General features: G+C 38.9%; 1 protein-coding gene across 4 annotated transcripts in view; it reads right to left on the minus strand.

Moving 5' to 3' along the window:
• Positions 1 to 25,449, minus strand: part of DMC1 (DNA meiotic recombinase 1) — a 41,387-nt gene that overhangs the window by 14,064 nt on the left and 1,874 nt on the right. For all 4 annotated transcript variants that reach the window (XM_019446891.2, XM_053894819.1, XM_053894820.1 and 1 more), the window contains exons 3-12: positions 25,128 to 25,172; positions 24,081 to 24,227; positions 21,491 to 21,573; positions 15,937 to 15,989; positions 13,729 to 13,770; positions 12,535 to 12,607; positions 7,649 to 7,740; positions 6,751 to 6,824; positions 6,507 to 6,621; positions 6,091 to 6,151 (exon numbers count right to left, since the gene is read on the minus strand). In XM_019446891.2, coding sequence (XP_019302436.1) covers positions 6,091 to 6,151; positions 6,507 to 6,621; positions 6,751 to 6,824; positions 7,649 to 7,740; positions 12,535 to 12,607; positions 13,729 to 13,770; positions 15,937 to 15,989; positions 21,491 to 21,573; positions 24,081 to 24,227; positions 25,128 to 25,172 — 785 coding nt within the window. The remainder of the gene's footprint in view (positions 1 to 6,090; positions 6,152 to 6,506; positions 6,622 to 6,750; positions 6,825 to 7,648; positions 7,741 to 12,534; positions 12,608 to 13,728; positions 13,771 to 15,936; positions 15,990 to 21,490; positions 21,574 to 24,080; positions 24,228 to 25,127; positions 25,173 to 25,449) is intronic.

The raw sequence follows: 25,449 nt of genomic DNA on the forward strand, positions 1-25,449 counted from the left end.
AGTGGGAGGAAGAGAGAGGGGTGGGTACGAAGAGGGGCCAAGAGAGACTGTGTCATTTATCCCCATCTGGTTGAACAGACACAGTGTATTACATTGTTGAGGGTAAGACCCAGAAGAGACTGACCTCCCAACTTCAAACCAGGGTGCTGGGGTCATGAAGTACAAGACTGTGGTGATGGTAGGGCAGGTTATATTTTCCTAGGACTAGCATAGGGAGGGTAGTGCAGTGAGACTAAAAGAGCATCAGCTTTGAAATCAAAGATTTGAAAATCAAACATTTGATTTGAACCTGGGTTCAAATCCTGGCTCCAGGTTTTATTTATTTAGAGAGGGCGTGCGCACACAGGGAAGGGGCAGACAGAGAAGGAGAGAGGGAATCCCAAGCAGGTTCTGCACTGACAGTACAGAGGTCTACGTGGGGCTCAGTCTCACAAACTGTGAGGTCATGACCTGAGCCAAAATCAAGAGTCAGACGCTTAACTGACTAAGCCACCCAGGCACCCCCAGCTCCCATTTTTAAACTGTATGATTGGGCAAGTAGATACTCTGAGCCTCTATTTCCTCCTTTACAAATTAGGAATAATAATAGTATCGACCTCAAATACTGGTTGGAGTGGAGACCTTCAGGGGTCTGTGCAAGGGCAAGTTGGTACTGTCCCTGAGGGACAGCTGGAACTCCTGGTACTTGCTAAAGGGGAAGCTTTTGGATGGAATTTCTGAGAAGGGGTCTACTGAGGAGAGAAAGGCTGAGTGAACATACCCAAGAATGAGGAGGATCCTTTGAGATTAAGGGAAGATATGGAAAGAAGAGTACTGCAAAAAGAGAAGAATTTGGGGGAAAGAGAAAAGATTTTTTTAAATGTTTATTTGTTTTGAGAGAGAAAGAGAGAAAGCATCAGCAAGCAGGGGAGAGGCAGAGAGAGAGAGAGAATCCCATTGGCTTGATCTCATGACCTTGATCTCATGACCCTGAAATCCAGAGTCGGACACTTAACCGACTGAGCCACCTGGGCGTCCCAAAGATTTTTTTTTTTTTTTTTTGAAAGAGGTAGAGAGTGTGAGTGAGCAAGCAGAGAGAGAAAGAGAGAGAGAGAGAGAAAGAGAGAGAGAAAGAGAGAGAGAAAGAACCCCAAAGCAGGGCTCAAGCTCATCTGACATGGGGCTCAAACTCACAAACCGTGAGACCATGACCTGAACCAAAATTGGATGCTTAACTGATTGAGCCACCCAGGTGCCCCCAGAACTTTACTTTAAAAGATTTTATTTTTAATATTTTTTAATGTTCATTTATTTATTTTATTTATTTTTTTTTTTTTGAGAGAGAGAGAAAGACAGAGTGTGAGCAGGGGAGGGGCAGAGAGAGACACACAGAATCCGAAGCAGGCTCCAGGCTCCGAGTTGTCACAGAGCCTGATGTGGGGCTCAAACTCACAAATTGTGAGATCATGACCTGAGCTGAGGTCAGACCCTCAACTGACTGAGCCACCCAGGCTCCCCTAGAAGATTTTATTTTTAAGTAATCTCTACACCACCCAACATGGGGCTCAAACTCACAACCTCAAGATCAAGAGTCATGCTCCATTGACTGAGCCAGCCAGGTGCCCCAAGAAAAGATGGTTTTTTAAAAGGGTTATGTTTAAGAAGTTTTGTTAAGTAATTCCCCCCACTCCCACCATTTTCTCATAAAGCATGCAGAAAAATCTACACTTTTTTCAAAAGTTTGAAGATGGAACTCTGGGTTTTGAGCTAGGGGGACACATAGCACTATTCTGAGATTTGCTTCATAGAAAGAACAGGGAGGCCTAGGGAGCCTGAGTTTTGCTGGGTTGATATGAGAATTATGTAAGACGATGCATAAAAGCATCTGGCACATGGTGAGCAATCAATAAATAAAAGTCCTCTTAATCCCTTAATGGAATTCAAATAGTTTATTTTTATTGTTTATTTATTTATTTAAGTTTTTATTTTATTTAAGTAATCTCTACACTCAACATAAGGCTCAAACTCACAACCCCAAGACCAAAAGTGGAATGTTCTTCTGACTGAGACAGCCAGGCACCCCTGAAGCTCAGATAGTTTAAATGACTTGCTCATGGTCACCAGGCTAGTGGACTTGGCTTAATATTTCCTCTTTAACCATATTGCCTCTTAATTTATGCAAATGATGTCGAATCAGTGGGTGACACCCCTAGAGAATAAACTGCACATTTACAAGACCACAAATGTTCTAAGATGACTTCTTGTCTTAGCAAAACAAATACACAAATGAAGTAGGTGGCAACATCACGGTCTTATTTGTTGCTCCTATTATTTGCCCTGGTATGGGGCTTTGCGGGCTGATACTTTCACTTTTTATCTCCAAGCCTTCATCAGCTGGATCACTCTACTTCTAAAATCTGTATCTGTAAGCCTCGTCTAGGAGCTAACGCTCTGCTGTATGATACAGCAGCTCCTTGCCTCTATAATTTTGTTCCTTTTTAATACGATGTGCCATCAAGTATAATGCATGGGATATAAGCCTCAATTATTGTCAGTATACTTGGGGACTCATACCAATTATAGTGCTATTTCTCTGACAGGTCCCAGGCGAGCTGCAGCTTGGAGTTCTTCAACACTGAGAAACAAAGATTTTCTTTATTGGAGGTTTTCTAATAGCATTTGAGATCCTTTAGTTTAAAACTGTACTGTTGTTGTTGTTGTTGTTGTTTTTGATTGAGTTGTGGCAACTTATGTGCTTTATATAAGGCATGCATTTAATTTATATTGTTATAATTTAACATACTTCAGAATATACTAATTATAGTGAAGTTTGATTGCTCACAACTTGGCTCAATAGAGGAGATGATGTTTCAAAGCAGAGTCACCCAGCAAAAATACTAGTCTTTGTTACTTTCTCTGGCTCTTGGCTCACTTCGTTATAAATCTCCTCCTCTCTTCAGTTCCTTCAATTATTTCCTCTCTGTCACCTCTCTCTTTCTCCTTTTAGTGTCTTATTGGAGTCCATTCAAAATGGTTTTACTCTTTTTGAAACTTTCTACAAATAGAAGAAAAAGAACCCCTATCTGACCCAATTTCCACAGATCTCCTTTGCCTTCTAACTCTAGATAGACAGTTTTGGCCTCTGCAGTGTTCCCTCCTCACACCTGAAGAAAGAACATTGCTCTTTAACTTGTACTGTTTTATTTGAATGCAACCCACTTCCTCCCTCTGAGCCAATGAGTCATTTTCTCTTTTTAAAGTGAGCCCTAAAAATCTTCCATTTCTCTTCAGTTTAAAATTACACTCTTTGTGAAGTACTTCATGTCCTGTGTATGAAAGACACCCTATAAAACAGAGAAGATTGCCTTAACCACTCAAGGACTACAGGCAATGCGTGACCTACCAAGTCTTCACAATTTTGAGTTAAGTGGACATCACTTATTTTCTTCTTTATGAAGGCAAGGCACATAGTCTTTTGCTCACTAGTGAATTCCCAGAAGGTTGGTACATAGTAGATTTTTCAATAAGTATTTATTGAGTGAATAAGTGATCGGCTTCCCCTTCTCAATCTTTTTAACTTGCTTCGTACCATTCATGCAGTTAATGTCTTTCACATTGGAATCTCCTGTGATTAAGTAGAAAGTACTCATAAAAGCGTATTGAAAAGTGCAAGTATAAATTGTAGAAGATGCAGCAATATTCTTAGGGTTAGTTTAGAAAATGCCTAAAGAGGGGTGCCTGGCTGGCTCAGTTGGTGGAGCATGTGACTTTTTCTCTTGAGGTTGTGAGTTCTAGCCCCACATTGGGTGCAGAGATTACTTAAAAATAAAATCCTGGGGTGCCTGGGTGGCTCAGTCGGTTAAGCCTCAGACTCTTGATTTCGGCTCAGGTCATGATCTCATGGTTGTGAGACAGAGCCCTGCGTTGGGCTCTATGCTGAGTGTGGAGCCTGCAAGATTCTCTGTCTCTCTCTCTCTCTCTCTCAAAAAAAAAAAAAAGATTCTCTCTCTCCCTCTGCCCCTGTCCCCTGCCTGTGCGCTCTCTCTCTAAAATAAAAAAATAATAAAATGTTAAAAAGTTAAAAAAATAAAGAAAATGCCTAAAAAGAGACACATACATTTCAGTACAATTTACAAAATTTACATTGGCATATCAAATATCCTCAAGTACATATGTCAATGACCCATTTATCTGTTATTAAATGATATATTGCCTCGGTTTAAAATTTTTTTAATGTTTATTTACCTTTGAGAGAGACACAGCATGAGTGGGGGAGGGGCAGAGAGAGAGGGGGAGACACAGAATCCAAAACAGGTTCCAGGCTCTGAACTGTCAGCACAGAGCCAGACACGGGGCTCGAACTCATGAACCGTGAAATCATGACCTGGGCCGAAGTCGGACACTTAACTAAATGAACCACCCACGTGCCCCATCTTGGTTTTAAATAAAACTATATTGCAATCACCAGAGTAATAATTGATTTAACCAAGAATCTTCAATGGATGCTAAAACCAAATGGTGAAAGCTTATTGCAGAACATGATATTTACACACATAAAGTATCACCCCACAAACTGCTTATTCATTAAAAAGGTGAAAAGGTATTTTACAGTGGGGAAATCTTGTGAACACGATCTTAATCACATGATCAAACTTCTCATCACTAATAATGGGGCAAACTGCCATCATGTGTCCCCTGATACGATCTATAGAGAAGGTCATATTATTGCTTAATAATTTTCCCGCCAAAAGTGTTTACTATTTTAACTAATGAGGAAAAACACCCTCCAAATTGAGGGACATTCTGAAAAACAGCTGGCCTGTATTCTTCAAAACCGTCAGTGTCATAAAAGCCTAACAAACACTGAAGAGTTGTTTTGATTAAAGGAGACCAAAGAGACAGAACAACTCCATGTAGTGCGTGATCCTCATCAGTCCCGAATCAAAAACAAAATGTAAAAACCCCACCAGCTATAACAGACATTATTGAGACAAGTGGAGGCACTTGAATACAAATGTATATCAGATAACACTAGTGTGCCGATGTTAAATTTCCTGACTGATACTTATATTGTGGTTATGTAGGAGAATGTTCTTGTTCTTACAGGAAATATGCGGAAGTATTAAGAACTGAAGTGTCATAACATCTGTAAATAATTCTCAATTGTTCCGGTGGAAAACCTCTCAAATGGTTCACTAGAAAACACACACACACACACACACACACACACACACACACACACACACATATTTGAATATGCATGTGTACCTATGGAGAAAGAGATTTTACACACATGTATACACACACACACACACACACACACACACACACAAACATGAGAGAGAAAAAATCTGACAAATGTTAAGAATAGATGACCCTTGGTGAATTGTATATGTGTATTCATTGTACTAGTCTTGTAAATTTTCTCTGGTTAAAATTTTTTTCTAAATATAGGCTTGTTGAAAAGACTGACATCACGAATGTGGGGTTATTTTGATTGCTTATTCGGATACATAATGTTCAAAATATTTGATGGTGGCAACTAATTTTTCTTTGAATCTTCTGTTTTCATCATCCTATTTTAGGTCTCCTTGCCTTTCTGTTCACTGCCATCTGTCAAGCAGAGCCATCGATAAGTCTGTAACGTGCACAGACACCTCAATAGATTCTGAATATGCCTAGTGTGAACTGAAGTTCTGTTTCTTCTAACAGGAGACTTCTCTCATAGGACCTCTTATGTATCTCCTATAGTGAGCCTCCCTTTTTGTTTTTGGCTGACAGCTTATTAGCACAGTAGAAGCCATTCATGTATATGGAATATAAATTTTTATCTTTTTCTTATTGTCCTCCAATATCTTTTTAGTCCTAGACAAACGAGGAGCCCAAAGTATCTCTGAAAATGGTTAAACTATTGCTTCATCCTGTAAAGAACTAGAGATTCTGGAAAACAAGTGATATTTGCATTTATAAAGTAATATGCACTGTGCAATAAAGTGATTTGTGATATATTTGTGCCCACATCAGAACTGATCATTCTGGAATTCTTTTCTATTCTTCACTCTAACCTTTTTGATATTAATTGAAACACAAAAGTAGAATATTGGGGCTTACGTCATAGTTGCTCCTGGATCAGCAGTCATTTGATTGGTCACAAACACAGCCACATTATATTCTGCATCAATAAATAAAATTGACAAACTAAGAGAATGGCAATATAAACAGTTCATTGTTTAGATTTCAGAGTTTAGGAATACTGTGCTTTAAATTTATTTTGTAAATAATATGACATTCCTACTTTTTCATTGATAACATAAATTAATTTATTTAAAGCTATTATTGTTATTATTATTTTTAGGTACCTTATTTTGGTTTAAAGTCAGTATTTTGGTTTAATAAAAGAGTTGTAGTCCCATGAATTTTAGTTTTTAAAAATGTACTGCCTCCTGACATTATTCTGGGTTCTCTGCAAAGCCTACTCAACAGTCACAGATGCTATTCTGATAGTACCGTTTATTTTAAAAATCTACCTTCTGAGATTTTTTGGAGTCGTGACAACATCTGGGCCAATTTTTGTTGCCGTTCAGCCAACTCCCCACGACCGCTGAAATCCACTCGAAAAAGGGCCATTATTGAATCAATGATCTACACAGGATTCATGTAAAAATAAATGTGCATTTGGCAAAGGAAAGAAGTTCATTTGAATCGGAATCAATAGAAGAAAAATAATATGCTAAGTGGCTCTGTGAGGGAGCAGTATTTAAAAGCTTGTACCAATAGCTTGAAGATGCCGGCCTCTTCGTGGAACTTTGCTGCTACATAATCAAGTAGCTCCATCTGATGTTCACCTGGTGGGAAATGCAGTGAGAAAATGTTACAAAAGCTAGAAGAAGCAGAGGCTAAGATCATGTATGTTCTTGCAGTCAGGCAAAAGAGAGTACTGAAAGGATTTTCTTGGGCACCTGGGTGGCTCAGTCGGTTAAGTGTGCGACTCTTGGTTGTAATCTCATGGTTTTGTGAGTTCAAGCCCCGTGTTGAGCTCTACGTTGACGGTGCAGAGCCTGCTTGGCATTCCCTTTTCCCTTTTCTCTCTGCCCCTCTGTTGCTTGTGTTCTCTCTCTCAAAATAAATAGATAAGACTTAAAAAAAAAGAAGAAGAAAGGATTTTCTTAATTATTTATGGATTTTTAAAAATAAATGTTTATTCATGTTTTGAGCAGGGGGAGGGGCAGAGAGAGAGGGGGACAGAAGATCTAAAGCAGGCTCCACGCTGACAGCAGTGAGCCCGATGTGGGGCTTGAACTCATGAACCATGTAATCATAACCTGAGCTGAAGTCAGACACTCAACCAGCTGAGTCACCCAGGTACCCCTATTTAAGGCTTTATTAAATATGATTTCACATTCTGCCTTAGCATGCATGCCAAATGCTACATTATCCAAAAAGAATGTTACTCTCCATTTCAAAGACAAAGAACAAGGACTCATTTGAGAGCATTTTAATATCTAAGGGCTTGCCAGATGATAGGTAACATTTATGACTAAATATACTTGGAGGAAAGTAAAATTAAGAAAAAGAACAGTGCCAAAATGTTATAAGTATCACCCAAATAATAAATCAGTGCTGCCAACCTTAAAACAGCTCAAGCATTAAATTAACATGGGGCTCTTACTAGTATATGCACGTGCATAAAGTACATTGTCCAGTACTGCATCATGGTCTACATTGAAGCGGTCAGCAATGTCCCGAAGACGATCTGGACGGCTGGAGTATGCCAAGATTAAGGATCCAATAAATCAATTTCAAAAAAAAAAGTTTAGGTAACAACTACAAAAAATAATACCTTAAGTAAGTAAACTAACAGAGGCAAACAACATCCCTGCAAAGGTATTCTGGAGGATACTAATAATCACTTAAAATCTATATCAGATTTTATTTTTCATAAGTGTCCAAATTAATAAATACCTTAGGTAGGGATAACAGTGATAGAAATGATGAGGCAGTGATGAATTTAAATATTAAATAATCTAGGGGAACCTGGGTGGCTTAATCGGTTAAGCCTCGGACTCTTGAATTCAGCTCGGGTCACAATCCCAGGGTCATCGGATGGAGCCCCCCTCGAGCCCTGTGTGGGGCTCCACACTGAGCGTGGAGCCTGCTTAAGATTCTCTCTCTGCCCCTCTCCCCACCTTGTGCACACACTTTCTCTCTAAAATAAATAAATAAATAATAAATAAATAAGTCAAATAAATATTAAATAATCTAATCTTTACAATAACTTTGGAAGCTGCTTGTTATGGCCTATATTACATTTTACAAATAAGGACACTGACCAATAGAGATTAGGCAAATGACTCAGGATCATGCAGCAAATCAGTTACAAGAGAAAAACTAGAGACTAAGATTTGTATCTCTCTTTTGATCTCAGTTCTATAAAAATAGATCTATCCTAGGAAGATAATATCACTGAATTATAATTCAAGTCACTTCACAGTGAATTAATTCACTCTCTTTAAACTACTTATGTGTTTAATATGAAATAATTTAATATATCATTAACCATGAGTTTTCAACAAATGATAAATTTGACTACATGAGCCGAAGGATCAAAAAGTAATTTTAAGGATCAAAAGGAAATTATCAACCTATGGTTTTTGGCTTATTTAGAGTTTAAAATCTACCTTCTTCTAAAGGACTTGTGTTAGCTTTCTGAAATCAGTAAATTCATTGGGAGGCAAATTCAGCGCACCAGCAAAGGTATTTTGGAAGATGCTAATAATCACTTATATCTATCTGAACTATATAGGAGTAATAAACATTCTTTTAGGTCTTATCCACGGTCTCGTTTCACTTTGTTTACACTGCTTTTATAATACTGATCATACTATAACTAACTGTAAAACAAGGACAATTTACAATCTTATTTGTGACATTTACAACTGGTTCCATATACGTTGAATTGGATTGTCTTTAGGATTTCCCAGCCATCTGGGAAATCTGCATATTCTAATGCAGTAGTATGTTCTTTTCTTCAGAGCTTCAGTGATAACCACTAAAATCTTCCATTGCTACTGACTATATCCCATAGACGTTTTTGGTGGGCAAGTCAAAGAAGACAAAGAATTGGAAGACTAATAAAAATGTTTTTCACTACATTACTTTTTACAGAACCCAGTTACTATGTGACTGGGTGTGTAAAAGGTGGGCTTATGCTGAAGAAAGTTCAAATCAACCTATAAAATATTTGTTAACCAATTACCATATGGAATTGATAATCATTTTAACCAATTACCAATGCATTGTGGAAGGAGGAGTTGTAAGACAACATAAGGAATTGTAAGACAATCCATATTATAGGTAAACATAAAACAAATTAAGAAGGCAAAATATAAACATATAAAAAACAAAATATCAAGAGATAGCAGTGTACCGGTAAGAGAAACCAAAGGAATGAGGACATTCCAATGGGGCTCTTGAATGTCCTTGTTCCCCCCAACCCCAGCTGTTCCTCCCTACTCCCTCTTGCGTATGACTTAGCTCCAAACCGATCCCCTCCACCATTCTTGATAAAATCCAAATTGCCCAAACAGTGGCTGCTCATCTGCAAGAACAATTCCTCCCTCTTTAAGAACCATTCTTAATCAACTATTTCTGAAACTAGCTGAACTCCAGCTGCGCTCCTCTTGCTACAGCTCTACACAGCATTCCACCCTCCTTCCCCAAGTTTGGAGTCTCCTTCAGAGTCTTCTCATGCCCGCTATTTCCAAATAAAGTCTTCTGCACACGGTTCTGTTTTTTGGTTTTTTTTTTTTCCTTCTACTAGCGTATTTTAGATAGTAAATTCTATAACAGCTTAGGAAGGACCAGGTTTTTTAAGTTGAGTAGTTAGAGAAGATTAGAAAAGGCAGACCTTCAAAGGACAGCTTTAAAGGATTTGTATGATTCAGAAAGACTGTGAGGTAGGGGTAGACGGATCACATACTGAAGGAGGAGGATAGAAATATAGCCTGCAGGGGCTCCTGGGTGGCTCAGTCAGTTACAGGTCCAACTTTCCGCTCAGGTCATGGTCTCATGGTTTGTGATTTTGAGCCCCACGTCGAGCTCTGTGCGGACAGCTCAGAGCCTGGAGCCTGCTTCTGATTCTGTGTCTCCCCTCTCTCTGCCCCTCCCTCGCTTGCACTCTGTCTCTCTTAATTAATTCATTCATTAATTAACTAAAGAAACATAGCCCACAAATTTCTCTATGACTGGCCAAATTAACACTTAAGAGTGAGAACAAAATAAAGGCATTTTCAGACAAGCTAGGGCTCAAAGTTTACCACCTGCATTACTTTTCTGAAAGAATGACTTGAGCAGGTACTTCAATAAAACAAAAATACAGGAAGGAAGATTTGGGATGCAAGCAACTATAATGAACAGAGAAAATGAGTACCTTTATAGTTAAATCTAACTAACTGCTGATATACAATGTTTCCATGTTTTAGAGACAATAATATTGGACTAGAACAGACTGCATCCATTTGTCTCTAACAATGGTAATAGTGAGTAATGAGATCTGAGAGCTAGGCTGGGGCTTCATTGTGAATGGCCTTACAAACTTGTGCAAGACTTTTCCATTGTTAAAAGTAATTTTCGGGGCACCCTGGGTGGGCTCAGTTGCTTAAGCGCCAACTCATGGTTTTGGCTCAGGTCATGATCTCACGGTTCATGAGTTTGCGCCCCACATTGGGCTCTCTGCTGTCAGCACAGAGCCCTCTTTAGTTCCTGTCTCCCTCTCTCTCTGCCCCTCCCCTGATCTCTCTCTCTCTCTCAAAAATAAATAAAAGCATTTAAGAAAAAGAAAAAGAAAAACAATTTCCTGGGGTACCTTGATGGCTCAATTGGTTAAGCAACCAACTCTTCTTTTGGAGTCAGGTCATGATCTCACGGTTTGTGGGATCAAGCCCCGAGTCAGGCTCTGCACTGAAAGTGAGGAGCCTGCTTGGGATTCTCTCTCTCCCTCTCTCTCTGTCCCTACCTACCAGCAATCGCTTTCTCTCTTTCTCAAAATAAATAAACATTTAAAACAACAACAACAATTCCTCTGGGTGCCTGGGTGACTCGGTTGAGCGTCCGACTTTTAATTTTGGCTCAGGTCATGATGTCACGGTCATGAGATCAAGTCCCTTGTCAGGGCTGGGTGTCAAGCCTGCTTGAGATTCTGTCGCTCTCCTCTGCCCCCTTCTACCCCCCCACCCACCCCCTATGCGTGTAAAACAAAAAACCAAAAAGTTTCCTCTGAACCTGATAACCTCCTCAAACTACTGTATTTCATCTTCTATTTGTTGGTTAATAACACTGCCTCCGTTCCTTACTGTTTATTCACAACAAGCTTCCATCATCTTACTTTACTGCAAATGCTCTCTTGGATTCCTAATGTCAAACCTCAGTGATCTTTCTCAGCTTCCACCTTCTCTCTCTTTCTTTGTGGAACAGTACTGACAACGCTTTTCTTCTTGAAATTTTTCTCTGGCTAAGCCTCTACAACTGGATTTTCTCCTACTTCCTCTGTCTGTATGACATCTTCTTTTTAGTCCCTCTTCCTAAGCTGAGGCACACCCCAAAGTTATGTTCTACCTCTTCTCGGGTAGAATTCAACATGTCCATGGATGTCTTCCTGTTCCTCACATTTAACACAGTAAAATGAAACACACCATTTGCCTGAAACATGATCTTCCCAATTCTACTTTTGGCATGATTATCCTCCCAGCATCTAGACAAAAAAACCGGACAGTAGTGTTTCAAACCTCTCCTTCCTCTGTCTACCAAACAGAGTCATCAAATCCTATCAATTTTCCTCCCTAATATTTTTGTCCCCCACTTTTTTAAAGAATCTTATTTTTAAGTAATCTCTACCCCCAACATGGGGCTCAAACCTACAACCTCAAGATCAAGAGTGGCACGCTCTACCTATTGAGCCAGTCACGCACCCTTGTCCTTTTCTTTTTATTCCTACTGCTTCCAGCCTAGCTCAAGCTCTCATTACTTGCCTGCAATATCGCAAAAGTATCCAATTTACACCCCTCACCTGGTTTTAAAGCCCTTCATATCTAAAACCCAAATCACCTTTCCAGCCTTAATTCTGAAACACATTTCAATTAAATTACAATTCTTTCTGTCACCCTACCAGGTTCTGCCCTATTCTCTTCTGTGCTTTTTTGTTCTCTTCTTCCCTTTCCCTTTATTTTGAACCATGACTTTGAGAGAGTCAACAATCTTCTTCCTAACTATTAGGTACAATCTTTGGAGAAATAAGAGGATAAAAAACGAATAAAATATAATTTTCTCCCATGTATTCATTTTGTGAATTTTACACCAAACTCATCTGGAGAACTGAAACCTTTTTGAAATAAAAAGTGACTTGAAAACTCTACCAACTGTTTTCCCTGTGGCTTTTCTCATTATTGCTGGTTTAGGAGATGATTGTACAAATGACATATTTCAAACAGACTTTCTTTTATAGCAACATTACTACATCATACTAATTATGCTAGCAACTTGTTTAAATAAAAAGGTTACAAAGTGTTTTCTGTATCAATGAAGATAATCTTTCCTCCTGAGTAGCCACCTGCTCCTGGAAGTTGAGCTGTCACTAGGAAGCAATTAAAAAATTAAATAATATTAATAGGATTGAATAACCTTTGTACAAGTGAATATATAAATTAACATAGGATTTGCATTGGTTGCAACTCTGTAGTCAATCTGGCAAAGAATCATGATCCTTTAGTTTCTAAAAGTGTGTTATATTCTTGTATTACTAACCAATGGTAAAATCATAAATATTCCACCAGCATGGTAGCAGTTCAACAAAGAATATCAGTATCTCTCACAATGGGAGATATTCATGAAAGTTAGTTCTCTTCTAGAGAACAGAATTTAAATATTACTTTCTTCCTATAAGAAACAATCACAAATATAATTTATGCTATATAAGTTATTTAAGTAACCTTTCAATTAATGCGTGTCAAATTTTAAAATGCATTGACTCTCTAGGTAGTAGTAGTCGACACTAAGGAATTTCTTTATATTAGGTTCAAGTATTATTTCATTTATTTTTCAAAACAACCCTAAATTTGGCATTATCATTACTCCTATTTTACTGATGGGAAAATAAGACAGGTGAAGCCACTTGCCCAAGGTCACACAGTTAGCAGTGGTAGAGCCAAGACCGGAGCCAGGTATTTTGATTCCAGAATCCCATTCTTAACTGCTTAGCCATGCTTCTTCCACTCAGGTCAAAGAAATGCAGAGTAGTGTCTTTGTACAGAAGGAGATAGTTTGTTTATTTGTTTTAGTAACATTTATTTTTAAGTCTTAGCTAAGGCCAACCTTACTCCATGGAAAGTTAGAGATTCTAGGTCTCAGCTGATTTTGTGACATTTTTGTCAATAGAATACAGAAAAGATGAAATGGGAAAAATGGAGACAGTGAGGGCCTCTCTCCACCATCAACCCTCATATACCTATTCACTTCCTCCCTGGTTCCATTCAGGTGTTCAGAGTGCGGCACATATACCATTACCTCAAGCATCACGCAGTCAAAGACTGGCTCTGGTATTTGTGTAACGATGGGCAGTTTACTTAACCTTCTTGAGCTTTAGTTTCCTTGTAAATTTGTTCAGGTTACATGAGATCATATAAAGCACCAGGCACAAAATAAAATTAGTATGTGATAGCTACAATAATTATTGTTATTGTTGTTATACATCCTTACCACAGAGGGTATGAGAGAGCTGGGTTTTTCCAGTACGAAATTCTGTAAAATACAGAAAAAAACAAAAACCACATAGTTCATTTTTAGATGTTTTCATAAAGAATAAAATACAGCCTCCGAGTATGATTTTCTTTCCAATTATCAAAACTTACACATAAAGTACTAGTATGTCATGGGTGCATTCTACAATATGATTACCAGTAGTAAAAATAACTTCAAAAAACATTTATCTATTTTGAGTGGCGGGAAGAGAGAGAAGGAGAGAGAGAACCCCAAGCAGGCCCCATGCTCAGCACACAGAGCCTGACACAGGGCTGGATCTCACAACAGTGAGATCATGACCTGAGCATCAAGTGTTGGATGCTTAACCAACTGAGCCACCCAGGCACCCCAGGAAAAATAACATTTTAAAGGTATTTGTTCACAGAACTGTCCTTTAGAAAAAAAAATTATTTAAACCAAGTTTTCCTTAGGATTGATTAATCATTGTGAGATAATAGAAAAAGAAATATATATATATATATTTTGGTCTCTGCCCTCTAGTTCTTAGCACAGAGTTCCTAAAACCCTTGTAATTTCCTAAGTGATAAGAGCACTACAAGCATCTTTTGTTTCATTGAGGCCACTCTGGGTGGACTCCTGATGGCTTCTGATGGATGGATGGGGCTGGTCACCAGAAAGACCAAGCCATGATTAGAAGGTTGGAATTTTCAGCACTCTTCTCCTTCTCTAGAGAGGGGAGAAGGGCTGGAAATGGAGTTAATAATTGATCATGCCTGTGTGAGGAAGCCTCCTAAAAGTCCCAACAGGATGGGGTTCACAGAGCTACCGGGTTGGTGTACACATGGAGGTGCTGGAAGAGGGGCACGCCTGGAGAGGACATGGAAACTCCACACCTCTTCCCTCGTACCTTTTCCTACTCATCTCTTCCCTCTCGACGTTCATCCATATCCTTTAGCATATCTTTAATAAACTAGTAAATGTAAGTAAGTATTTTCCCGAGTTCTGTGAGCTGCTCTAACAAATTAATCAACCCCGGGGATGGGGGGGGGGGGGGGGGCGGAGGGGGCGGATGTTGGAATCTTGGATCTACAGCTGGTTGGTCAGAAGCAGGTAATAACCTGGGCTTGTGAATGGCATCTGAAGGCAGGGGACAGGTGGGGAGGGGATTCTTATGGGACTGAGCCCTTAGTAAACATATGGAATCTGATGCTATCTCTGGGTAGATAGTGTCAGAATTGAGTTGAATTCTTAGATACCCTGCAGGTATCCAAGAATTGCTTACTGTTGTGGGGGAAAACATCCATATATTTGGTGACCAGAAGTGTCAGAAGTCAAGTGTATTGTGTGAGCAGTAAAGGAGACTCACAGGAAAAAATACACAGTAGGAAAGAACTGGGTTTTCACTACATAGGGAAAAAAATACTGAGTTTTTTCATTTTAGTCATATAAATGAAAGTTTAAGACCCTACTACTAAGGAAGGAGAGCCTCGGGTCCTCCCACTGCACTGAGATCCTCTTAGGGAAAGCTGAAGTAGTCTCAGATTGGTGGCATGCCCTACCTCCCAACAAAAGCAAATCCTTTCTAGAGAATAACTTCCCCATGCACCAGTTCAGGTCCAGTGAACTCCCATAGATCAAAATCAGGCAATAAGGTCACAAATATCAGTAAATACACAAGGGAGTGAGCCAGTAAGACTGACAGTCAACAGAAATAACAAAAACCAGATTTATTTCTCTACATCGACAGAAACATCAACAACAACAAAAAAACCGACTTTGTTCCCCTAAGGACTGCAGATACTGGAATTGCCAGACATAGTATATAAAATAGCTGTGCATGAATTGTTTTGAAGAAAAATAGAAGATATGATCAGGGAAGAGAAAATCTACTCTCTACGTTCATGGAACATGCATATCCTAGAAATAAAATTGATCCCAGTATTCAACTACCTTTTGAAGGAATGATAGAAAAAATGTCTACTCTTTTAGGGAAGTCAGAGAAAAAGAGGACAAACGCCAACCAGACCTTTCTGTTAACGTTGGAATTTGTTTCAATTGCTGCCCAGAATGATCCTGTAGTATAACTGAGACTTCACCATAAGTTTCAAAATAGATACAATTTACTAATTGTTATTTGTTTGATTATATATGTATGTATGTGTGTGTACTTCTTTTCATATAACAAAATACGAAGGTTTTACCGACCTCCAAAAGCTTCTGTGATTGCCATGCTTTCAATTCCACCTCCTAGCAACTTACTGGAAATAGAAAGTATGCATTAGTAAAAGGAACAGAAATAGAAATATCAAGAAAGGAGAAAGCATATATGTCTCCTATCTATGTATCTATCTATGTATCTATCTATGTATCTATCTATCATCTAACATGAATGGGAATTCTTGGCAGAATAGATGACACTCTTCCTGTCTAGACCACAGGTTCTGCTGCATGTGGGCAGGGTGGATCAACAAAACAACATATAAGCGCTGCTGTTCTTGTTCTTACTTCTGGATACCAATAGGAAATGGGCTTTAAGTCTCATTTTTTTTTTAATGTTTATTTTATTTTTGAGAGAGTGAGAGAGAGAGAGAGAGCACGCACACAAGCAGGGGAGGGGCAGAGAGAGAGAGGGAGACAGGATCCAGGAGGCTCTTTGTTGACAGCAGAGTCCAGATCAAGAGCTTGAACTCATGAACCATGCGATCATGACCTGAGCCCAAGTCAGACTAAGCCCCTCAGGGGCCCCTTAAGTCTCATTCTTTACAACTGAATTGAAGCTTGAATAAATGGTCTTAGTTATTAACTGGGTTGTTCATATTGTGCTTGGGACTATTCAGTGTTTAAATATAAGGAGAAACATATGTAAAATAGATATTAGGAGAATTCACTGACTGTCACCATGATTGGTTTATTTCACACAAACCACTCTATGAAGAACATGTCAGGATAGGAAATATTCAAAGGTGTTATAGGTAATGCTAGCAGTTAGAAGAATAATGGCCAGATTTTGGCAGCATACATTTATTTGGTAACCCAATGTTTCAGTGTATTTAATATTCTTTTAAAAAAAAATTTTTTTAACATTTATTTATTTTTGAGAGAGAGACAGAGCATGAGCAGGGGAAGGAACAGAGAGAGAGGGACACACAGAATCTGAAGCAGGCTCCAGGCTCTGAGCTGTCAGCACTGAGCCTGACATGGGGCTCAAACCCATGAACCATGAGATCATGACCTGAGCCGAATACTTAACCACTGAGCCCCCCAGAAGCCCCTACTTAATATTCTTGATGTGAAAAGACCTAAGGTTAAGTCATTATGTCATTCATTCATTAAATGCAACAAATATTAATTGTGTTAACTGTACTAAGACCCAGAAGGAGCGTTTTAAAAAGCTTTGCTGTTTTAGGGTGCCTTGGTGGCTCAGTTGGTTGAGCGTCTGGCTTCAGCTCTGGTCATGATATCATGGTTTGTGAGTTCGAGCCCTCAGTCGGGCTCTGTGCTGATAGTTCAGAGCCTGGAGCCTGCTTCAGATTCTGTGTTTCCCTTTCTCTCTGCCCCTCCCCAACTTGTGCTCCATCTGTCTGTCTCTCTCTCTCAAAAATAAACATTTTAAAACTTTTTTAAAAACTTCGTTGTTTATACTAGCATGAATTTTGAGACATGATCACAGATTAGACAAAGCATTAATAGATATGGATAATACAATAGATTTTATATTTACATAGTTTAAGAGGGCAATTTAAGTGTAAACTGAGGCAATGTCAGAATTACCCACAAATTTAATGAGGACTATGTACTTTTTAATGAAAAAAAGAAAAATCTAGGTACCACCTGTATAACTTGAATCTAAAGGCCATGGGTTGAAAGACCATCCCATTTGGAGGGCTTGCACTTGAAGATCTATAAATCTACAAACTATTAAATTGAGGTTTACTTGTCCCTCCTCACCTTGAGAAAAATTCTAAAAGGCTGTGGCTCTAGAAAATCTAGGACAAAATTTCTGGTTGATATGCAATCTTAATCAGGCGAAAAAGTAACCCCAAAGTTTACCTGACAGGGTACCCCAAAGTACTTCGGATAGCATAACTGTTCACTGTGAAACTCAGGAAAATTTAGAATTAAGTATAGGAATACTGTTTTTAAAGCTAGATATTTAAAAATAGAGCCACAACTCACACCCACAGACGACCGTTTTCATATTAAATTTGGGAATAATCTACATATTTAGTATTTGAGAACTTTCATTTTTATTATTATTATTATTTTAAGTAGGCTTCATGTCCAGCATGGAGCCCAATGCAGGGCTTGAACTCAGGACCCTGAGATCAAGACCTGAGCAGAGATCAAGAGTTGGAAGCTTAACTAACTGAGCTACCCAGGTGCCCCTGTTTGAGAACTTTTAAAGTTTAAGAGAATTTGACCTTTTTATTAGAACAGATTAGCCTCTAATTGATGAAATGAGTTGATAACTAAATTTATGCAAAGTATCTGAACATTTAAAAGTGCTGAAGATTCATTATACTTATAAGTTTAATTTATTAGATTTAGAAAGACATTCAGGTAATTGGAAAATTTTAATAATTATACCAATAAGGTCCTTAAAGGAAATATATTAAAATCACAAATATAACCTAAAATGTTTAAGGAAATTTAGTTAACCATGTTACGAAAGCCCCCTTGGGGCGCCTGGGTGGCTCAGTCGGTTGAGCGTCCGACTTCAGCTCAGGTCATGATCTCACACTCTGTGAGTCTGAGCCCCGCATCGGGCTCTGTGCTGACAGCTCAGAGCCTGGAGCCCGCTTCAGATTCTGTGTCTCCCCCTCTCTCTGCCCCTCCCCTGCTCATGCTCCGTCTCTCTGTCTCAAAAATAAATAAAAACAGGGGCGCCTGGGTGGCTCAGTGGGTTGAGCGTCTGACTTCGGCTCGGGTCATGATCTCACAGTCTGTGAGTTCGAGCCCCACGTCGAGCTCTGTGCTGACAGCTCGGAGCCTGGAGCCTACTTCAGATTCTGTCTCTTTCTCTCTCTGACCCTCCCCACTTGTGCTCTCTCTCAAAAATAAATAAATGAAAAAAAAATTTTTTTAATAAATAAATAAATAAATAAATAAATAAATAAAAACATTAAAAAAAATTAAAAAAAAAAGAAGCCCCCTTACAATTTGCTGGATCTGTAAGTGGACTTGCAGCTTAAGGAAAAATGCACAACATGTTAGTAAGTCAAATATTAATTTTTAAAAACCTAGTTCCTGAGTAATCTTTTCTGTGCCTAAAACTCAATACTGAGGACACCGGAAAACTCACTATGACAATAATAGTTTCTTTAGCCCAATGTTGCCTAAATCAGGATGTGGTAGAGCAACTGGAGAATATCAAGTTATTATTTGAGTCAAGTTGTTTTGGTGACCGACCTGATTTTGACCAATTAACTTTGGGGTAGGAATTCCCAAAGACTCTTCCTTAGCTGTTACTTGAAAAAAAAGATTCTGTGATTTTTTTTAAATTTAGGGCAATGTTAAGTTAAAGAGGTGTTTTGTTTCACAGTAGGATTTCATACCCTTTAATAGGCTAGTGTGCACTGTGAATCTCCAAAAGAGTAATATATAGTATACTACACTTCACCAACTTATTTCATTCACTATTTGTTTATTCATTCAGTCATTTAATAAATATTCACTGAGAACCTAGTTCATGCTAGAGATGGTTTATTCACTTGGGGTAAAGAAGTGAACAAAAGACAGAAATTCTCTACTTTGTGGAGCTTACATTCTAGTGGGAGAACAGACAATAAATAGCAATAAATACTTAAGTAAAATATGTGGTATGTCAGATATTATTAAATGGTATGGATAAAAATTAGATCCAGAAAGGAGATAAGAAGTACAGAAGATGAAGGCAGGGGGTTTAAATATTTAAATAAAGTGATTAGAGACCTCACTGAGAAGTGGACATTTTATCAAAGACCTGAAAGCAATGACAGCAAGCCATGTAGATACAGGAGGAAAAAGTGTCCCAGGCAAAGGAAATGGTAAGTATAAAGGCCCTGAGGCAGGAGAGTATCTGGCATGTTCTAGGAATAGCAGAGAAGTCAGTACAGTTCGTGCATAGCAAACTAAAAAAAGATTAAAAGATGAGATTAGATTAGAAGTTAGAGAGGATTTTGGCTTTTGAGGGCGTCACTGGAGTAGTTTTGGGCAGAGAAGTGTTATGATCTGACCTAACTTTTAAAGGGATCATTCTGGCTCGTGTGTGAAGAAAAAACAGCAAGGTCTGAAAGAGAGAAGTTAGAAGTTATAATACTCAAGAGGAGATATTAACAGGTAGTTTGAACCAGTACAGTAACAGTGGAGGAGGTGGTGAGAATTTTTATTTCCTCTTTTTTCCTGCACACACGCACACACACACACACACACACACACAAATATATAAACATTATTATGGAAAGTCTCAAACATAAAGTAGACAAAAACAGTATAATAGTGAGCCATCACGTACCTGTCACTTAGCTTCAACTATTATCAACTATGAACTCATGTCAATCTTTTTTCATATAAACCTTCAACCACTTCCCTCTTTTCTCATATTATTTTAAGTAGATACTAGGCAACATATCATTTCATCCTAAATATCTCAGTAGGTATCTCTAAAAGATGAATACTCTTATTCTTAACATAATCACAGTACCATTATTACCTAAAAGAGTAGTAATTCCTTAATATCAACTATATAGTAAGTTCAATTTTCCGTCTTATATATATCTTATTTTTTATAGTGTGCTTGAATCAGGAACCAAATAAAATCCACATATTGGGATTAGGTAAAAGGTGTTCTAAATCACTTTTAATCTCTGGGTCTTCTTCCTGACTGTTTTGATTCCTCGTGATTTACTTGTTGAAGAAACTGGGTAGTTTGTTGTTGAAGGTAGAGCATCAGGATCTGTTAATGAGGAAGAGTTAGGGCATGAAAGGAAAAAAACACAGCACCAAGGATGACACCAAGATTTTAGTTCTGAGGATCAGAAAAGAGGCAGATCTGAGATGAGGGAGGCTTTCAGAGGTACAGATCTGGGGCAGATATCAGAAGTTTGGATTTGGATCTGTGAAGTCTGAGTTGCCTAGTAGACATCCAATTAGTTGGATGCAATATTTGACTATGAAATCCTTTCTTCTTGGAGTATCTTGTGAGGCCAGGGTTTTGAGGAATATTTTGTGGAAATACTGCTTTTGTTCAAATCTTAGCCACTCATCTAATTTATGAATTAGTAATTCTGCCTAGTAAGGTAGGGAAAATAAAAAAACACATTCTAGTCAACTTGCATTAGGAAAATGATGACTACGTCTCAGGAATCATGAGATAGTAAGTAAAAGGGGAAGTTAAAACCGCTGATGCTAAAGAACAAAAACAACCCTGAATTATTTCTTCTAAAATATTCAGTCTAACAACTGATTTTTAAATAAAACCCAAAGTGAAATGGAATTGCCTTTATCAACAAAAAGAAAAGGAAATGAAAAGTTAAACTGATTTTCAAAATGGTTTTTAAATACAGGCTGATTCAGAAACTACTTATAATTTGGATCTGAATTTCTTGTAAGGAATTTAATCCTGCTTCTACAAATCGTTTGGAATTTGTTTGCTTCAGTAGCCTTTCAAAAGGAAAAAAAACTACTTCAAAAGAAAAAGCTATTTTGAACAAACTCAAGAAAAGAAATACTATATTCCGAAGATTGTGTCTAGTAGTTGTAAAAAATATGAGATACACACTCAAATTCCTGGCTCCCAGTGGTAATATGGAAAACCATCTTTCTCTTCTCACTATACTCAAAGGCAGTCAAGAATCCTGGTTCCTACAGAAAGACAAAAGGAAAGGTTCAAAAGGGTATACGCTGCCCAAAACTATTCACGTGATTATCAGAGTCATCGTTTGATACAAGCTACATACAGTTCATTTGTCTTTGAAGGCAGCACAAGAGCATAGTTAAGAAAACAGGCTCTGGGGTCACCTGGGTGGCTCAGTCAGTTGAGCATCTGACTCTTGATTTCAACTCAGGTCATGATTCCAGGGTTGTTGGATCAAGCCCCAAGTGGGCTCCTCACTGAGTGTGGAGCCTGCTTGAGATTCTCTCTCTCTCTCTCTCTCTCTCTCTCTCTCTCCCTCTCTGCCCCCTCTCCCCCACTTGTACTCTCTCTCTAAAATTAAAGATTAAAAAAAAAGAAAACAGACTCTGGAGCTACCCTATCTAGGTTCAAAATATGTCTTGGGAGCCTGGGTGGCTCGTCAGTTGGGCATCCTACTCTTGATTTCGGCTCAGGTATGATCTCACGGTTGTGAGATCAAGCCCTGCATCAGGCACTGAGCTCGGAGCTAGTTTGGGATTCTCTCTCTCCGTCTTTCTCTGCCCCTCCCCTGATCACCCACTCTCTTTCTTTCTCTCTCTCTCTCAAAATAAGTAAAAATTTAAGAAAAATGAAATGTCTCTAACACTAGTTATATGATTTGGAGTAAACTACTTAATCTGGCTATACTTTAACTTCCTCTTTTGGATCAAATGGGGATAAGGAAACTGTCTCTCTAATAGGGTAGCTGTAAAGTTTAAATGAAGTATATTTATGTCATAAAGCAGAATGGTATTTTACTAAATGATTCCATTGATTTCATTGAATGGCTTCATGCCCCCCCCCCACCCCCCCCCCCCACCCCAGCTTGGCAAGTTTCAAGGAGCACAGAAATTCTAGTTTTCACTATTTAGGAGACATTATCTTTCACATGGTAGGAATACTACTTATCTGCTGAATTAATGAGCTATAGCTGATGCAGTAGAAGAACTAGTGAGACTAGTCCCTGATGTCCTCTAATGACATGGTCTAATGGATTTCCCTCTATGTTTTATACTATGACAGTGGTTCTCAAGTTTTGGAGAACTTAAAGGGGGGTGGGGTGGGTAAAAAAAGCCCAGGCCTATCCTATTTCAATGAATCTGGGCCTAGGTTTTCTTTATTAAGCCACTCCAGGTTATTCTGATACACACCAATATTTGGAACCACTGTACTATGAAATTAACTTCCTTCTCTCTCTCCTTGTACCTCTCAAATCTCTAAGAATAAACAGCTTTAGTTAAGAAAGGATGCAGACTCTAGGTACAGTAGTGATGCTTAAGAAGGAGAGGGGTTCTTTTCTTTGATAAGGGATTTAGTTTGCAAAGAAAAAAAGACTAATGCCTAGGGCCTATCAAGTGGCAGTTTCCCAAACTCTGGGTACTGCTTCAGGGCAGTTGTGGAATTGACCTGTGAGTATACTGCCTGAGTTTACTCAGAAGTTAGAACAACTGAGCTGGGTGCAGAGCAGTTTGGTTAAGTCCTCTCCAAGTTCAGGACCACACTGCCACCATCATCACTCTCATACCCCCACTGCCCCTGGGGAAAGAAACCAAATGGCTGTCAGTGAAGACAGCTTCTAGGACTTGCTGGGAATGAGACCCTCATATACACATGTAGACATGGAGAGCCTTGTTCTTTTGCAAAGAGACTTGGTAACTATCTTTCTACACATTCCTGTTTCCAGAGTTAGTGTCTCTGTCAGTCCCCAAAAGTTCTACACAAAAGGTTGTGTCAAAGGTATATGTTTTTGCTTGGAACCTCTTAGCTGCATGGGCCTTTCATGGTCTGTGAACCAGCTACAAGGTACAAGTTCAGCTTAGCTTTAGCTCATCTGCCTCACTGAGCATTTTTTTTTTCTTGGTCATATTTATCTCAACTGTACACAGGTAAACCCACACTGTTAATCTTTTTCTAACCCAATGCTCTCTTACCAACTGGCTTGTACCAGGAGAGTGCAATTTCTTTCGTGCTGAGTGTTTTGAAACAACCAAAGACATATTACTTGAGGAGACAAAGCAAAACCAAAGAGGGCTTAAAACAGAGAAACAGAAAGGGAGAAAAAATATTAAAAAGGAGAGCAAAAAAAGAAAGTTGTGGTAAAAATAACTGCCGTTATAGTACTGAAGTCTCTTAACCCCTGTCTCAATCTGTCAGAAATTAATTGTTGTTGCTTTGAAACTGAAGTGATAAAAAGTTAACATGGGGAGTATAACAGATTGTGATTTACAGAAGTTTCTAGCATTGAATGAGAAAGGCTATAGAGTCTCACAGGGCCCTTCCTTTTTTTTTTTTTTTTTTTTTTAAGTAGGTTTCATACCTGACCTGGGTCCCGGACTCACAACCCTGAGATGAAGACCTGAGCTAAGATCAAGACCTGAGCTGAGATCAAGAGTCGGCCATTTAAGCAACTGAGCCAGCCAGGCGCCCCTCACAGGGCCCTTCTAAGCTAAAACAACAAAGAATCGATTTTGCTTACAATAAGTTTGTTGGCTGCCTCTTTAATCTTGTCCACTTTTGCTTCTGAGAGCCCTTTGACATTGCATAGTGCCCTTCTTGTTGTCATCTGTATCCCTTTGATGGTGCAGATTCCTACCGACTTCAGTTTTTTAATGTCAGCCACATTCTGTAAATAAAAGAATGGATGCAGCAGATTGATAAAATGCCAGCTTGCAAGGCTCCCATACTATGTCATGTGCTTTTGTGTCCATCTCCTTCCACCACGATGCCAATTTTATACAAGCAGCCAGGTGGAACCCACCCACCATGTAGCCAAATGTTCTGGAAATATCTGAGTAGAACATACCCAGCACGCTGCCAAATGTTCTGGCTGTGCCCTGATTTCCCGAGAATGTTAGTGAGACCATGGCAATGTAACAAGGAATTCAGAAGAAAAGTCTGTTGGTAGAAAAGCTAGCAAATTTATCACACGTTCGCCCCCTCAGTTCAGCTCTTTCCTTCTAGAGAACTTCATTATGAATATGTTCTTTTTAAAATTAAAATTTTTTTCCCTCTACCCTTGGGGAATGCAAATAGCTACATCGCCAAAGGGCCAGGATTTTCTTTTGCTCCTATTTTCTCAATCCAACTGAAAGAGATTAAATGTGAGGGCTTCAAAAGAAAATGTCAGAGAAGTTTTACTATCAATGAACTGCTGTTGAAATTCATCTAGTTACTCCAAGTCTGGTTTCTGTCATCATCATTTGCTCCAATCACCTGCCACAGAACTGAATTTTTTGTTGATGAAAACAGGGGTAGATAGCTCTGAACACCTCCCGTTGGGCCAGGGGTTCTCAACTGGGGTCTATTTTGCCCCCTTGGGACACTTGACGATGTCTGGAGACATTTTTGGTTGTCACAACTAGAGGGGTGCTACTGGTCAGGAGCCAGGGATGCTGCTGAACAGCCTACGATGCATAGGACAACCCCCCCAACTAAGAACTGCCCGGTCCCAAACGTCCAATAGGGACAAAGCTAAGAAACCCTGAATTGGAGGATTTCACACAGCATTGAAAAAAATACTTACAATCCCATGTTTTTGTAACAGGTCAATGTCTTGAAACAAAGATTCCTGAAGGAAATGCAACAGAAAAAAAAAAAAAAAAGGAGCTTTGATTCTTCATATCTAGCTGTATCATATCTTTTATAGAGTTAATTCAGCATTATGAGTCACTCCAAAATGCCTCAAATTCCACTTCTCTAAACAGATCGAGGTGGGATCCATATGCTTTTTTCAAACACGGTGCTATAGATTTAGAAGGTGCACCAACATTGAAAGGGCTGGGAAGCCCAATATTTTTGTCCTGTCCTGTCCAGATTTTTAAGACCTTAACCCAAAGGCGTGGAAC

This window comes from Panthera pardus, unplaced genomic scaffold, assembly GCF_024362965.1.
Source record: "Panthera pardus isolate Hobbes unplaced genomic scaffold, ASM2436296v1 HiC_scaffold_6, whole genome shotgun sequence".
Lineage (NCBI taxonomy): Eukaryota > Metazoa > Chordata > Mammalia > Carnivora > Felidae > Panthera > Panthera pardus.